Genomic DNA, 16031 nt, shown 5'->3' on the forward strand with positions numbered 1-16031 from the left:
CATTAAGTATTAAATAACACATGTAAATAGACTAAATCAAACAAACATGGGCCCTCACAACAGAGACTCATGGTAAACTAATCAATATGCAGTGATACACCATAATTTATGCTAGGAATGGAGAACTATTCAGATGTCTGGTTGGGATGGGATAGGTTATAATATTGACTGGAGGATCAGAAATGCCCATTCAAAGAAATGACTTTTTCAAAATAGAAATTGAAAACTGGAGAGCTGTTGAACAAAGAGAGATTAAGAGAAAGACGCTGTTTAAGAGAAAAACACTTTAAAAAGTACAAAATATCCAAAGCTAAAATTGAACAATTATGTATATAAATAGATATTTACATTATACCCTCCAACTGCAGAATAAAAGAACAGATCAATTATGTTCAAATGCACCCAGAAATGAATCAAAGCCTGATAGTAAAGGTAAGGTTTCAGATTTTTGCTTACTTTCTCACTTTTTAAATAAACTTTAAGCTCAAAAGAACCAAAGTTCTTTTTGTGAGCTACATGGGTATCACAGGAGGAGAAAACTGAAATGGCTTTAGACTGGTTGCAGATTCTGAGCTACTAGTTCTTAAGTTCTTTTTTTACTTTTTCTGATTCTTGTATTTTTATTTAAAAAAAATTAAATTTGTTTTAATTAGTTATACACAACAGGAAAATGCATTTATAGACTTTGATATCTCATACATAGATGGGATATAATTTCTCACTTTTCTGAGTGTACATGTTGTAGAATCACAGAGGTCATGCAGTCACATATATACACACAGTAATAATGTCTGTTTCATTCTACTATCTTTCCTATCCCCAAATCCCCTCCCCTCCCCTCCCCTCCCGTCACTTTCCTCTACCTAATCTAAGTAAGGCTATTCTTCCCTAGTGCCTCCTGCCTTATTGTGAATTAGCAACAGTATATTAGAGAAAACATTCAGCCTTTGGTTTTGTGGGATTGGCTTATTTCGCTTAGCATGATATTCTCCAACTTCAACCATTTACTAGCAAATTCCATAATTTTACTCTTTAAAGCTGAGTAATATTCAATTGTATTTTTAAAAATATGATAAAGTTTCATTATGATATTGGAAAAAATTATTGGCATGATAATTTTTACTGACATTTTGAAATCTTTTTTCTTAAGATTAAATAAGTATAAAATTTTTAAGAAAAAATTCCCAATTCTCCAGTGAAATAGAAATACTATTTGTATGTTTTTGCTCTTTATCTTCCAGATACATGCTTATTTTACACAGCAAATATTATTTTGTGTTCTGCTATTGTCATTTAATGGCATATCATGAACATTTGATTTTTTAATGTAATTGTTTTGATTTTCTTTTTAAATGTTTACATGATGTTCCATCATGTTAATCTATCATAACCTAATGAAACTAATTCACTAAGGTGGGATAACAGGGGATTTTCAGCATTTAGCTTTTATGTAAATATTATGGTGTTTGGTCAAAACATTTAATATATTATGATAACAGTGCATCTTTTCATATAGCTTTCTTAATTAAGTGTTCCAATTTGCATTAAGACCAGTATCATACAGGAGGATCCATTTGCTACACCTCTTCTTGCACTGATTGCCTCAATTTCATTTAAAGTACACCACAATTATTTATTTTCCTTAATATCTCTAGGCTTAAACTTATGCCCCTTGTATTTCTAGGGAATAGATTTTCAGATTGGGGATTTGATTATGAAAAAAGTACAAATGTCTCAGTTTTCAGTTATGGCAGAACAGATTATTCAACAAGAAAATAACCAAAAATCCTGAACAAAATGTCTAAATATAATATTAAAAGGATAAATAGTTGAACAAAAGAGGAGAAAATATCAAGATAAATTTGAAAAGAGATCCAGAACCCAGACAAAGGAATAGAACTTAGAAGTTGCTTTCACTCTGAAAACATTTGTTGTTCTCCCAAGTTCAAACTTTTTTTTATATGTGTTTTATCTTGTAGGATCTGCAAAGTGAGGAATCTAGCAGACTTTATCCTCAATAATCTTGGTCCCCAAAGAGTTACATACTTGAAGTAAAGGAAATCAGAAGTAAACAAACTCTCATGAGGAGTTTATTCCACCTTCAAGTCACTTCAATATTCCAAAAAACCTAAGTCCTTGAATTTGATTTGAGGAGATACTTAACTTTTATTACCACAGGTTTTAAAAGCAAAATCGCAATCTATTCTAAGAATAAGATTTAAACACTACAAATAACATTTAAATATAATGACAAGAAAACTATTTTTTATATATTATATATATATATATATATATATATATATTTTTTTTTTTTTTTTTTTAGTTTTTCGGCGGACACAACATCTTTGTTTGTATGTGGCGCTGAGGATCGAACCCGGGCCCGCACGCATGCCACGCGAGCGTGCTACCGCTTGAGCCACATCCCCAGAAAACTATTTTTAAAAAGCAAAACACACAAGGAATAAGGCAACAATAGGAACAACAGACTGAAATAAGACAGTTGAGCTTGTTATGTTAAAGGAAATAAATGACAAACTCATAATAATATCAGCAGAACACAAGAAAAAATTTTAAGTTAACTGATTTGAAAGAACCAATTAGAACTGTTAAAAACATGGCACAAACTGAGATTAAAAACTCAATGAACAGTTTAAAAGCATATTAGACAAGGATATAGAGAGAATTGAAGAACTAAAAGATAGCTCAGAATGCACTCACAATCCACAGATACAAGAATCCCAATGAATCACAAGCAAACTATATTTCACCTACATATATCTTAGTGAGAATCCTAAAAGAAGCTAGAGAAAAAAAATGACTTATTACTTTCAAAGAAGCAACTGTTACACTGTCAAGTGAAATCTCAGCATCAGCAACAAAAGCCATGATGCAGTGGAATTACATATTATATTTTCAATGTGCTGAAAGAAACTACCTGTCAACCTAGAACATTCTCTCTAGGAGGACAGTAAAGGTATTTGCCACTTGAAACTTTGATGGTGAAGCATGAATGTTGAGACTTCTTGCATGATCACTAAAAGAACAAAACTAGAATTTATACCCTAAATAAGTATCACAAAACTCAGCCTAATAGTTTTGTCTAAAGTTGGGAGGGGTGGATTAGAATGATGAAGGAAACACACAGAGGTGAAAAGCCTTCTGTGTGTGGACAATGTTTTATTTCTTGGCCTGTGGTTATTATAAGGAGTGGGATAATATGCTTTACCATTATTTTTTAAATTGTGCATTTATGTTTTGGTCACATTTCTATATAGACATTTTGTTTTACAATAAATGTCAAGTATATGGAGAGGAAATAATCCTTGTTTCATTTTTTTAAACAGAAGGAACAAATTAATCAAAAAGGAAAGAACTGACAGCAGAAGATAGCAGCAGTCTACATTAGATAAAAATGAAGGGCATTTTGCTTGAGGATTTATTTGTCCTAGAGTGAATTTTGTTGTACAATTGTTATTTTGATGCTTTTTTCTCTACCATCTACTGCAGAAGATAAGATCAGCAGACTGGTTCTCTTGAAATTGTTCAGAGCAAATTTCCCAGAGACTTTAGGATGGCAGCAAGTAAACCACAAAGAGGTCTTGGGGCAAAGGTGTCTGCTGCCACTGTATACACAAACGAACATAGATGCATTGTGTTCTGTTTTTGAAGATAACTTGGTCAGCAGTTTTTCCCCCTTTTGTGCAGACTCTGTGATCTACCACCCAACATAAGTTGAAATGTAATGGTGGATGTACAATGCACTGTTTCTCAAGGAAACCAAAAACAAATTCTGGTCTAGCGAGGCTCTGTGACTAGGGTCCCCCTCTAAACTTCAGTCTCTTCATCTGTGAAATAGGAAATAAAATGGAAATATCTTTCCAAAAGTTACTTTCTCTGGATTATAAGAACATACCCTCCTGAGATTGCAAAAAACCCAAGAGAGCTAAAACATTGCAGTTGGGTGAGTTCTCCTTAGAGGAGGCCACATTCCCATAATCTTGTCTTTAAATGGAATATTCTAAGAAGTCAGGAAAATTAAAATGAATGCAACTACATTTCTTACCACAAAAGTATTTAGAAGGGCCAGGAAGGATTTCATTTTTCTTGAATGATAGTATCAAGTTGTGTGCCATTGACATCAAGTAGGGATTCCAACTTGCCACTTCTACTGGGCACTCTTAACTATTCCTTTTATCATGTTTTGCTATAAAACCACCTGAGTCACCTTTTCACTATGTCCGTAGTCTGTAGCAGTTAAGACGGCTGACTCAGGTTTCTCCATGCCCAATGCTTAAGCTTTCTATCTGGAAGTCATTTGGTGACTCCAAGTCTGCAATTTGAAGGTTTTCAACCATGGTAATTAATCCATTACTTCAAAATTATTTATGTTGATGCCTATAGAGCAGATATGTTCAAATACCAAACCACAAATAATTCTCCTCAGTCTTTGATAGCATTTTGTAAAAATAATATCAAAAGGAGAGCACTCATTACAATAATGATTAACAATTAGTGAATAGACAACTTATGGGAAATCTGAATATGTTCATGTATTATGACTGCAGAAATAGCTAGAATTGTTTCTTCGCCCCTTTTGATGTTCTGATCTTTGAGCCTAATATTCAACCTGGAGAATTGGTATAATTTTAATATCCAGTGTCTGCTTTGATTGGTTGGATGTCAAATCTGTCTGATTAATTGCTCTGCTATACCAGTAGTTAAAGCTTTATGAGTGTCATCCTCTTTGAGCTCTTTCTTCTTGCCATTTTTTTCATTTCTCTCATATTTACATTTTCTTCACATACAGTCTCTTAATATAAAATTCTTTTCCAAAATATCCTCTCTTACACTATCTTTGAGATGCTCATCACTTTTCCTAAGGTACCACCTTCACCTCCAATACACCCTGTCCATGTTTCCATCCTGTAGACACCCTCACTTTCACTCTCCTTATTTCCTGTAATATGAGTCAACAGTTCCCAGCATCAAATACAGTCAAACCTGGAGAACTTAGAAATCACACAGAAAGTCTTGTGTACAGATAACTGAAGGCCCAGACAGAATAAATTATTTGTCTGAGGTTGTACAACTTCTTGGGTGCATGAAAGGTTTTTGGTTCTGTTCACAAAATATTGCTAGCAGCAATGAAATAGAAGTGTAATAGAAGCAGGAAGCCATGTAAACCTAGAGAGTGGTTGCTGATAACTGAGTGTTAAAGGACCACTGCTAAAAATCTGTCAGCAGGAAGGCCTAATTTTCTGTTCCTCTGTTTTATGTCCAACAGAATTGATCCATTTCTCCATCTCATCTACAATTGGTTCAAATCACCATCATCTCTCTGGTACTGCAAGAGCTCACTAATTTTTCTGCTTTCATTCTTGCCCATTTATAATCTATTCACCAAGAGAAACCAGAATGATCTTCGGATATAGAGGATGAGATAGTATCACTGCCTTGCTTACATATTTTCTAGGACCTTCCCATATCACATTGAATAAAACCTATCCCCTGACCCTGTTTCCCCATGACTTCCAATTTCCATCCTACCTCTCTACTGCCTGTTTCTACCAGTCACTCAGCACATTGTAGTCCCACTGCCCTTCTGTTTTTATTCCACAAACACATGAAGATGGTTTTTAGGGCTTTGAGCTGAAATATTTACTCTGATCTTTATATTACTGCTTCTTTCTCTTTATTAAAAAATAAGGGTACTTCTTCAGCAACCACTGGGCACCCAACCCACCTAAGTCACTTTCTATCATATTACCTGAGAGAGAAAATATTTACCATTGTCTAAAATTATATGGTTTATTTGTGTGTTTACTCGTTTATTGTCTGGCTACTTCACTATAATGTAAAGATAAAATCAGGGACCTTGTTGAGCATTCAACCATCCATTCCAAGTATCTACAGTAGTACTTGTTAGACAGTAAGTTCCAATAAATATTTATTAGATGGAAGGATGGATGGATGGATGGATGGATGGATGGATGGGCAATGCATATACAGATCTCTGAGACATTATAAATATAGGGAGATGAAGCATGAAATATAGAATATAAGAACTAAAAGAACTCTTAGAAATGATCAAGTTGAAACTTTTATTTTATATTCTCCAATTATATTTATTAGGTAAAACTGGGGTCACAACTCTGAGCATCTTGCCCAGGATTGAAAAACTCATCGCTAGAATGTTATCCCAAGGTTAGATATACCATTTTCTTTTCTTCTAGAAACAAATACATGAAGATATACAATCATGTGTACAAGTCACCACCCCAACTGGGATGTCATATTCTAATAAAAATCATCTGTTTGAGCTTTAAATAAAATACTCACTAGGCTTATAAAAACTTGTTTAGCTGATTGATGGTTCTCTTGGCTCATTGATGTCTGTAGAGGAGAGGGCAAGTTCAAATCTAGTTGATTTTTTAGATCCTCAACATGCACAGTAATTAGGCTTGCCCAATGTATGGGCAGGACAGTGAGCCCTGGACAAGTGGTTATTCTGATACTCCCAGATGTTTATTTACAGCATGCTAGTGATTTTCAAGGTAAACACCACACTACATCTTTTAGCACTTGATGTATAGTCAGAAACACAAACAGGAAGATGTTATTTTCAATCCTGGTAATGAGTCTGAAAACCTGACTACTATATGTAAGATATCTGTTCACTTTCAGTTAGCACACCTAACGTATTCTCAGAGAATAAGTACTATATTTTCTTAATCACATTGAGTACCATGTCCAATAGGGTATATTCTTCTCAATAGAGGCTCCACCTGTTGATGGCTACTATGATTTTTATCATACTGTTTTGGACATCAATAGACTAATGTTTTCAAGAGTAAAATCGGAATTTTTGTATTGGTTGAGATTTTTAGGTTTTCAAATTTTCCAAAGATAAGAACCTTTATATCTCTTTTTTGGGGGTGCTATCAAGAAAATTTCAGAAGAAAGATCATTTATCTGAGAATTGTACCATGGCTTAAGAATCTATTTGCAAGTTGATTATTTTATTATTTAAAGTATTTCTTTTATCTCACCCATACTGCAAAGACTCTATAAGCAGCTGTATTACCCTTAGTTAATAATCCTTTGGAGAAAACATTTGGAGAACCTACACAATGCAGAGGGTGCAAAACAGATCAGCAATTTGATTTTATTCTCTTTAACTCAGACTGCTAACCACAAACCTCTACAAAGGTCTCAGAGTGATAGAAAGATAAGATCTCCTGAGTTTGCAATTATTGATAGTGCTTATTAAACACATTTTCTGTAATCAAACAATGATAAGCCTCAGTTTGGTACAGCTCAAGAATGTTAGGCAAGATACAAAGTTCTTAAAATTGCCATGCTTATATTACATTTTTGTCACATTTGATATCTTTCAAAGAAATTCAGGCATTGCAAAAATGTGATTCCCACACTTTGTTTCCACCTTTCATAAGCACAAAATCACTTCATATGAGTTTACTGACTAACACTTTTAGAATCTTGGTTCGTAGATTTTTATATATGCATCATTTCTATACTTGTATTGCAATTCAAAGACATTCATATTCTAAAGAAGTGATTGAGTTCAAGGAGGTTGAGAGGGTATGCAAGATAAATTCGATCTAATTTAAATTTCTAACATTTAGAGGGGAAAAAAACCCAAAAAATGTGAAGAAAAGTGAAAACAGAGCCAAAAAAGCCAAAAGAACACACAAACACACACACACACACACACACACACACACACACACAATGTGTAAATTGTTTTTTACTCTCTAAAGAACTCCACAGGGGGCATAAAACAACCCTTGGTTCTCTAACCATGTGTAATAAGAAAAATGAAAGATCCATTTTCTCCTCCTTTAAAGTTATTTTCTCTGTGAAAATGGAAAAATCCCAAAGGTGTTATAAAACTTTGTAGCAATAGTCACAAAGTAATTAACTGTGACTATTAGTTATTTCGTTGCTATTGATTTGAAACCATCATACTAGGTAAATCTCAAGAGATTAAATGAACCCAGCTCCACTCCATAGAGGGGTAAGGAGAGAGAGTTTATCCACACTCCACAAAAGACACATTGCTTCCCATTCCTCGGCTGTTGTGTAGAGGTCTTTGAGCACATGGACTGGGTGTTTGCTGTGTGAACTCATTTACTACTATGGCTCCAGCTCTCATTTTGACCACAATAACACTTCTATATCTCCAACTCAACCCTCCAGTTCTTGGTTTCCAATTCCTTTTAGCGTCTCTATCTGGATACACAATAACACATCAAGTGTAACATTTGCAAACTGAACTCAAGATTCATCACACCCAAACCCTATTCTTCAAGGGAGTTACTACTCAGACCCTACGACCCTCAGAATCTTCTTCATTTATTTCGATCTCTGACTCTCTTCATCTAATTGGTCATCAAGTTCAATTGACCCTATCTCCTGGATAGTTCTTAAATTCTGTTCTTCTCCATTCTTACAGCCAATCTAAACCTCTTTAATGTCTTCCCTCATCTGTGGAAACATCTTTTTGGCTATTTGGTTGGCCTTCTTGAAACCAGTTCTCTCCCTGCCTTCATGGTGCTCCCACAGTTGTGCTTCTAAAGAGCATTCACTCCCCAGATTCAAAGTTTCCATTCATCTCCTATTGCTTATAAAGTAAGAAACCAATCTCCTTGACATGACACAAGGTGCTCCATAGACCATCTGTGCAAACCACAATGAAATTTTTGGCCATTTCTTCAACATCAGTACCTGTTTCCATAAACTGCATATCCTATCACCCCTTTGTCTGACTAGAAACCCTTATTCATTCTTTAAGAACCATTTAAAATTCCAACTCCTCTCTCAAGGTCCCCCAAAACTTCAATCTCTATTCTCTCAATAATGCCTTATTTAAACCAATATGTTAATAATGCACAGCACCTTACAACATAATTAATCTTGCCTTTCTTCTTCATTTAACCATGAGCTCCACAAGGATAAGGTCCATATCATGGTTACCTAAATAAGTCCAGGACCTAGAACAGAGTAGAAGAACTGCAATATTTTAAAAAAGAAGGCTGAGCATGATATTAGCAAAAAGGTTCTTGGAATGGTCTGAGGAACAGATTAGGAAAAACAGCAAGAGATTGAATTAACTAGATACTGGGGAACACTTATTTCCCAGTCCAAAGACCAAGACTCAACCCAGATGATGCCCAACCAGTTCTTGAAATCTAATAGTTTCAGTGACTTCCAAATAATAACTGCAATAAGAGCTTGTAAGTATTAAGTGCCTTTTATGTGTAGGGTCCTGTGTGAGATGCACTACATAAAATATGCCATTTGTTTCTTATAGTAGCTTTTAAGTCAGATTGCCTATTTTTATTTCTATTCTAGAGATGAGGAAACTGAGGCCTGCGTAACTGTTCCAGAGTAACAGAACCCAATATCTGGTAGAGACATGAATTGAACCTAGACAATCTGACTCCAGAGTCCACAAACTTAATGAATCTCCTAGTCCAAAAACTTCATCCAAATCCCTCATTTTACAGAAACTAAAACATAGGATCTAAAGAGACTTGCTGCAGAATAAGAAACAAAAAGAAGCTTTTAGCATCAGGCTAGATATGGAAATTATGCTCAGATATTTCTTTTTATATTAACTTTATTTTATATTATGTTTTAGTATTAAAATAATGTATTATATAATATAGATCATATAATAAATCTTAGATATATTACTGCCCCCAATACTCAAAATGGTTTTCAGATTGGTGCCACATAATGTGTTCTGTGATTGAAGGTATTATTACACACTCAACATACATAAAACAATCTCATAGATATACAGTTATATGAACTTAACACTCTCCTTCCCTTAGACATTTATCCACCGACTATTGTATTTTACACTGCCCTGTATATTTTAACCCACAGAAAAGTCTGGATCCTGGCTCTGGCAGAGTTGAAATTCTTAATGATCACCCAGGAACTTATCTGCTTCTAAAAATGCACAGAAGGGGATTCACACATACAGAAAAAAATTTCCATTGTCATTAAACAAGTTCAAACTAGCACTTCTATGGGAATTTTTGTTTTAGCTCCAGATAGGACAAAATAAATAAAACTTTATTTGTGAGAACAGTAAAGGGAGCATTGCTGTCGTTGCATGAATGGATAAGTTGATCCTGAATCCCAGAACAACATAAACATGAGCTGCAAAAAGTTTGATTTCTTAAATTCAAAATCATTGCCTTTAAACAGTCTTTAGTTGCTTACAGGAAGTGATATATCTGTATCAAAATAGCTCAAACAGATTATATCAGCTCTGGGGGTCACCCTGCTTAGAGACAACTTGTTTCTTTTTCACTTTTGCTCAAGCAAAATAGATACAAGCATCACTATTTTGTGCACAACACATAGGAGGTTCCTAGCTCTGATTTCTGACTCTTTAAACTGGCAAATCTTCATCTTTTTTTTTGTCAACCTTAGAGGCCAAACCAGTGAGAAGGAAAATAATTCCTTGATTAGCAGTTTTAATTGAGTTTCATATTCTATACCTACTGTGATTCACCTTCTAAAATATAACAATATAATTTTGAATTTACTTTTATAAGATGGTTTCAAATGCCAAAAATTTTGTTTTACTTAAAATGCCCTCAAAAATGCCACTTGACAGACTCAGTTCATTAGAAGAACAGTAGCACAGAGGTGTCACTTAGAAAATACAACCTTTTCTTTAGTTGTTGCGGATCACAAATGATTTTTTTTTAACTTGGAAAGAACAAAAGTCCTTTTACATATCAAAATCAATACTCTTAGAAGAGGAAGTAGCATAAAATGGAGGTTTTGCTCAGTTTAAAACTGTGAATAATGGTCTGATTTTTTTTTTAAGTCAAACTAGACTAAAGAACTTACTGTGAATGAAACTAGTTCGAGAACTTCAGTACATGCCTATATTTTTTGTCTACCAAGACAAGTGAATATGCTACTAGTGACTTAAAAACTATATCATTCCATTTCATCTGAAGGAGTTGTGGTTAACAAGCAACCAAAGTTATAAAATCTATTTATTCCCTACTATTGAGAAAACAAGGGGTTGGAAACTTATATGAGAATAATGGGCATTTCTATAAGGGAGGGGAGAAACAGAGGAAACTATGATTAAACAAATACCAGGGGGGAAATAAAATGCCTTAAATGAAAGATAAAGCTTGAGTCTACAGATTAAAAAGCTCACCCAATCCTAAAAAAAAAAATTAATGAAAACACACAGAGAAACAGAGGCACACACAGATGCATTTCCTGCATTCCAATATCGAAATGAACAACTTTCTAGATTACAAAATTCTAGAGACTTTTTGTTTTAAAATTACTTTCAAAAGAATGAGAATCAAACTAGCATAAAACTATTCACTCACAACCCTACAAGCCAACAAATAGGGGATGAAAATCCATAGACCTCTGACAGGAAAAACTGTAGTCCAAGGATCCTGTTGCTAGAAAAGACACCTGTCACCCACAAGGGTAAAAGAAAGTCATCTTTACCTGCACTGGATTCAGAGAGTTTGGAGTATCTGAAAAAAAAAATTAATGGGAATCCTCTGATCCTTATATCAGAACAGATTATAAGATTAGACCCAAATTCCAGAATAGAGCTATCACATCAGAGATGCGATGTGATGTGAGTGTCAGGAAAGGATTCTTGGAACAGAAGAGAAACACTGTAAGAGAAAACCTAGCAGTGATCTGCAGCTGGATGTTTTAAATTATTTAAACAAAATCCATGTATGCAGCAAGGGTGCACTACGGGGGCAGTGTGGGAAGGGAAGAACATTTCTAAATTCTCAGGCCAGTGTAGGGGGCTAGGCACATCAGGCAAGGACACTGTCATATTTGTTTCGATACAAGAATAAATAAATATAGACATTCAATGAAGATCTTCTGAACATGATAATGACTTAGTAAACTGAGAAAGGTAGTTGACCTTCCAAATTCACCAGAGGCAAGAAGAGAAGAGCTAATACATATATATGTGTATGTGTGTGTGTGTGTATGTGTATAATCACCCACACATGTATGTGTATATACAATTTCATTTATATTTTATATATAATTTTATGTTTATAATTATATATATATTATATATATATATATATATATATATATATATATATTTATAAATATAATTTCACTAACAGATGATAGAAAACAAGTAGTAAAGACACATACTGTTGAAAGAATAAAACCAAGTAAGTACAGGCTTATCCTGTTGGATGGACATGGCTTAAATTCATCATTGGCACTTTGAACTTTTTAAAATGTAGCACAAACATAGAAAGGGGAGGTTTAAGGGGATATTTCTGCCCAGACCTGAAAGATTGGAGAGAATCAAAGGTCAACTCATCTCCACAGACTTTCCTCTGAGCTCTGGGGGAAGGACCAGGTGCTGGAAACCCCCAGTGCTGTCCTCCCTGGGAAGGTGGAATTCAAGAATCCTTCAGTGCCCTCCACAAAGCAAGGCTCTAGATGGGCTCCCTGCTTCCTGATCCAACACCTCCTGAGACACGTGCATTAGGCACCATCTGACATCTGGCATTCCCACTGCTGCATTCTGCACCCTGCTTCCCCAAACCAGGATTCATCAGGTCACCCACAAGGTCTCTGTTGCCCATAAAGCTTAGGAAGAGGCTCCTCTGAATGAAGTAAGAGCTTCACATTTTCCAAATTCTTCTCTAAGGAAGAGCCTTTAACTATTTCAGAATCATTAAATCAACATCAAGACTTGGTTAAATTTTACATTGAGATCCATCAAAGAATGGAAATTGTCAAGATTCCCAACCTTCTTAATTGACCAACCAAATAACAAAATTGACCAGAACTTCTATCACTTGAAATTTGTGTCATAGCTGTGCTCTTCCACAGAGTGTAGAAAGAACATGGATATTGGAATCAGACACATGGAGTTCTAATCTTGGTTCAGCCACTAACTGCTGTGTAGCAATCTATTTAGCCGTTCCTGGTCTGAGCCTCAGTCTTCAAGCATTGACAGAAGATAAGCAAACCTTTGTCTACATAGCATGAGAAAGGCTTCGGTGCTGGAAGGGTTAAAAATATATGACCGAGGACCTGTGGGTGCTTAGTTTACCTTGTTTTAGTTCTTTGTGTTTATTGTGTTTATAATGGTAGTTGCTGGATACATCATCATGGAGGTATTTTGAATATGATGATTTTAGTGTATTTATTATCATCATTTAGCCACTCATGCCTTAATTTTGCCGCCTGTCAGATTAGAAAACAGCATGTCACATAGTGTGGTTTTCCATGTGATGAGAGTGAACACTGGTTTTATTTATTTGGGATCTAAGATGAATATCATTCCAAATGTTCAATTTATTCCTCAGCTTAGTCTGGCAACGGTAATAATCCTACCCCAGGCTAGATCTATTCTTCCACAGAAATAATATTAACGCCAATTCAAAGCTCTCGTGTATAGTACCAACAGCATAACTGCCAAAATGGGTTTGGCATATTGGAATGGTTTTTAGTAGTACAAATGAACCCTTCAAAGACTTGCACAAATGTTCTTGGAAAACAATCCAAAATCTTTAACACGGGCATCTGAATGGTCAGGTCTCTGATTTCCTTCCCAGCCTCACCTTGTGACTTCACCAATCTCTTTCCTCTCTGTGCTCAGGCTCAGCCACCTCCTTCCAGCTCTCTGACCACACTTCATTCCCTCCTGTCACAGCTCACTCTCTAAATGCTACAGAATGGCCTTCCCTACCTTCTTACCCTCCTCCTCATTGATTGCTGCTTGTCGCTGAGGTCCCAAGTGCCATTTCCACAGGAAAAAAAGAAACAAACTTCAATGACCCTATACTCCAATCCCCCCTAAACACCCACCCCATCTAGCCAGGCTTCTTGGTTGCATTTTGCCTGTAACTATTGTTAATTCCTGGGACTGTTTAATTAGCGTCTCTCTCCCCAGCATTCGGTTAGTTTCAGGACAGCAGGGAGTGACCTGGTTTTGCTCATTCTTCTACATGCAGCAGCTAGTACAGCACCTCCTACAGGGCAAATGCTGGTGCTGTATGAGGGAATGAAGGAGTGAATGAATGAATTTCAATTCCAGAGTTATTCACGTTATTTATGATGCTGAAGGACTTTGTGAGGTTACAGGAAAGGCCAGAACAAATAGGTAGCCCAGAACTGCTCTTGGGACTTGCTACACGGAAACCCTTATGCTTCATTAGTCTTAAGAGCATTTGAATGACTCTGAAACAGGACACAATCAAACAATGAACCAATCCAGTTTGGGTTTAGAACTTTTTATTTTTTCAAGAGAAAAGTAATGTGTATTTCTTTGTACCATTGGAAAAAAAGGCATTTCTAGATGGAATTAGACTTACTAAAAGTTCTGCCTTTACTTTTCCTGTTAAGAGAACGTCCCCACTTAACATAATTTTACTTGGCTTTCCCCAGCCTCAAGAATAGAACCTAGAGTTCAAAAGAAAAGAAAAATGTACAGAGTAAGAAGAAGCAGAAGCCCATATATTAATTTACATTACACATCGCATTATTTAAGTTGTTCATTTAGAGTCTAATGTATATCACATGAGAGGAAGAATCAAAGACTCAGAATGATTTTTTTTTTATGTCTACAGGAGCTACAAAGATTTTTAATCATTCACTCCTCCTTGGCCTTTTAGGGGGATCTTCAAACTTAGTGTCAATAAAAACCTTATGACAGCCTATGTATTTTAGACAATAACAGATCATCCAGGTAAGATTAAAATCAAAATCCTTCTTTTGAAGCACTTCTGTTTAATTTTCTACCATAGAACAATTCCTATCCCAAATGCCAGGGCTACTTAATTCTCATTCTGTTGACACAAGTTTTTGTGCCTTTCATCTTTCTCTGAGAACAGTAAGCTACTCTTCTACTTCATCCTCTGACAGGTAACTCCATGCAGGTAATTTAAAAATTTAATGGTCTGTTGAAACATATTTTTCATCTTAAAGCACAGTATCAAAGGCAGTAATGCAAACCCAGTGCCATCCACACTGACATAGGGACAGGGTGGTCTCAACCATGTGGTCGGGCTGCAAGGAAATAGTTTCTAATTTTAAAAACCAAAACCACTTTCTATTTGGTGCCTTATTTTTCTACTTTTCATTTTTCTTAAGCTCTCTTGAATTATAACTTAGTAAGAAATATTCAAAAGGTCACTCACCTGTTAGAAGTTCAATTTGGAAGCAGAAAATAAAGAAATACCAGAAGACTGGCTTCATGTTTGCAAGAATCAGATCTGGTCCTTTCCTTCTGTGTTCAGAGATGAGAGTAAGTTTATGTTCTATTTGCTGAAAAAGGAAGTGGCTTCTGTGGGAGTTGATGTAGTGTCACACTTACCGTCAAGTCAAGGGAGTGTCTTTTCATTGATGTCAACAGCTATATAGGAAGGGTTACTGCTTATGGAGGTAAAGGATTTAATCCATGGATTATTGATGATTGAGAAGACAGGAAAAAAACTTTACCCTTATTCTGGCTCCAAAGAAACAAGTTAAAAAGACAAAATCTACTATTTTCACAACCACTTCATTCAGAGGTACCACTGAATCAATATCTATTGGGAATAACAAGACCTACAAAGACTATGTGATAAATAAGACATAGGTTTTGACACATTTCTGTCTTACGTTATTTGCTCCAGAGAAGAGAAAGTCATTGAAATAGGACAAGAAATAAATGAAATTATTGCAGAAATTGAAATTAAGAAATCTGAAAGAAGAGCATCCCAGGAATCTTAGAAATTATATTTGCATGACATTCGTGGTAGATTGTAAGTTTCCAAATGATGGCAAGTTTCTGCACGATAGAGCAATCTGTAGATCATAGGGATTCTGCAGTTATAGACACAGATAAAAGCAAGAAAGTTGAAAAGGCTTTCATGGTTCCTTTATCTCAGCAGAGAAATAAAGTAGAGATGACAAAAAGAATAATATAAATAATTATATTTATGTGTACTTAATGTTTTATATGAAATACATCT

At 35.2% G+C, this 16031-nt stretch overlaps 1 protein-coding gene across 2 annotated transcripts in view; it reads right to left on the reverse strand.

Annotated features, from left to right (window-relative positions):
- The window catches only part of Icos (inducible T cell costimulator), a 28889-nt gene extending 13578 nt beyond the window's left edge, over positions 1-15311 (reverse strand). For both annotated transcript variants that reach the window (XM_027941840.2, XM_027941841.2), the window contains exon 1: positions 15216-15311. In XM_027941840.2, the coding sequence (XP_027797641.1) occupies positions 15216-15273 (58 nt within the window). In that variant the 5' untranslated portion in view covers positions 15274-15311. The remainder of the gene's footprint in view (positions 1-15215) is intronic.
- Positions 15312-16031: the final 720 nt, after the last annotated feature.

This window comes from Marmota flaviventris, chromosome 11 (assembly GCF_047511675.1).
Source record: "Marmota flaviventris isolate mMarFla1 chromosome 11, mMarFla1.hap1, whole genome shotgun sequence".
NCBI lineage: Eukaryota > Metazoa > Chordata > Mammalia > Rodentia > Sciuridae > Marmota > Marmota flaviventris.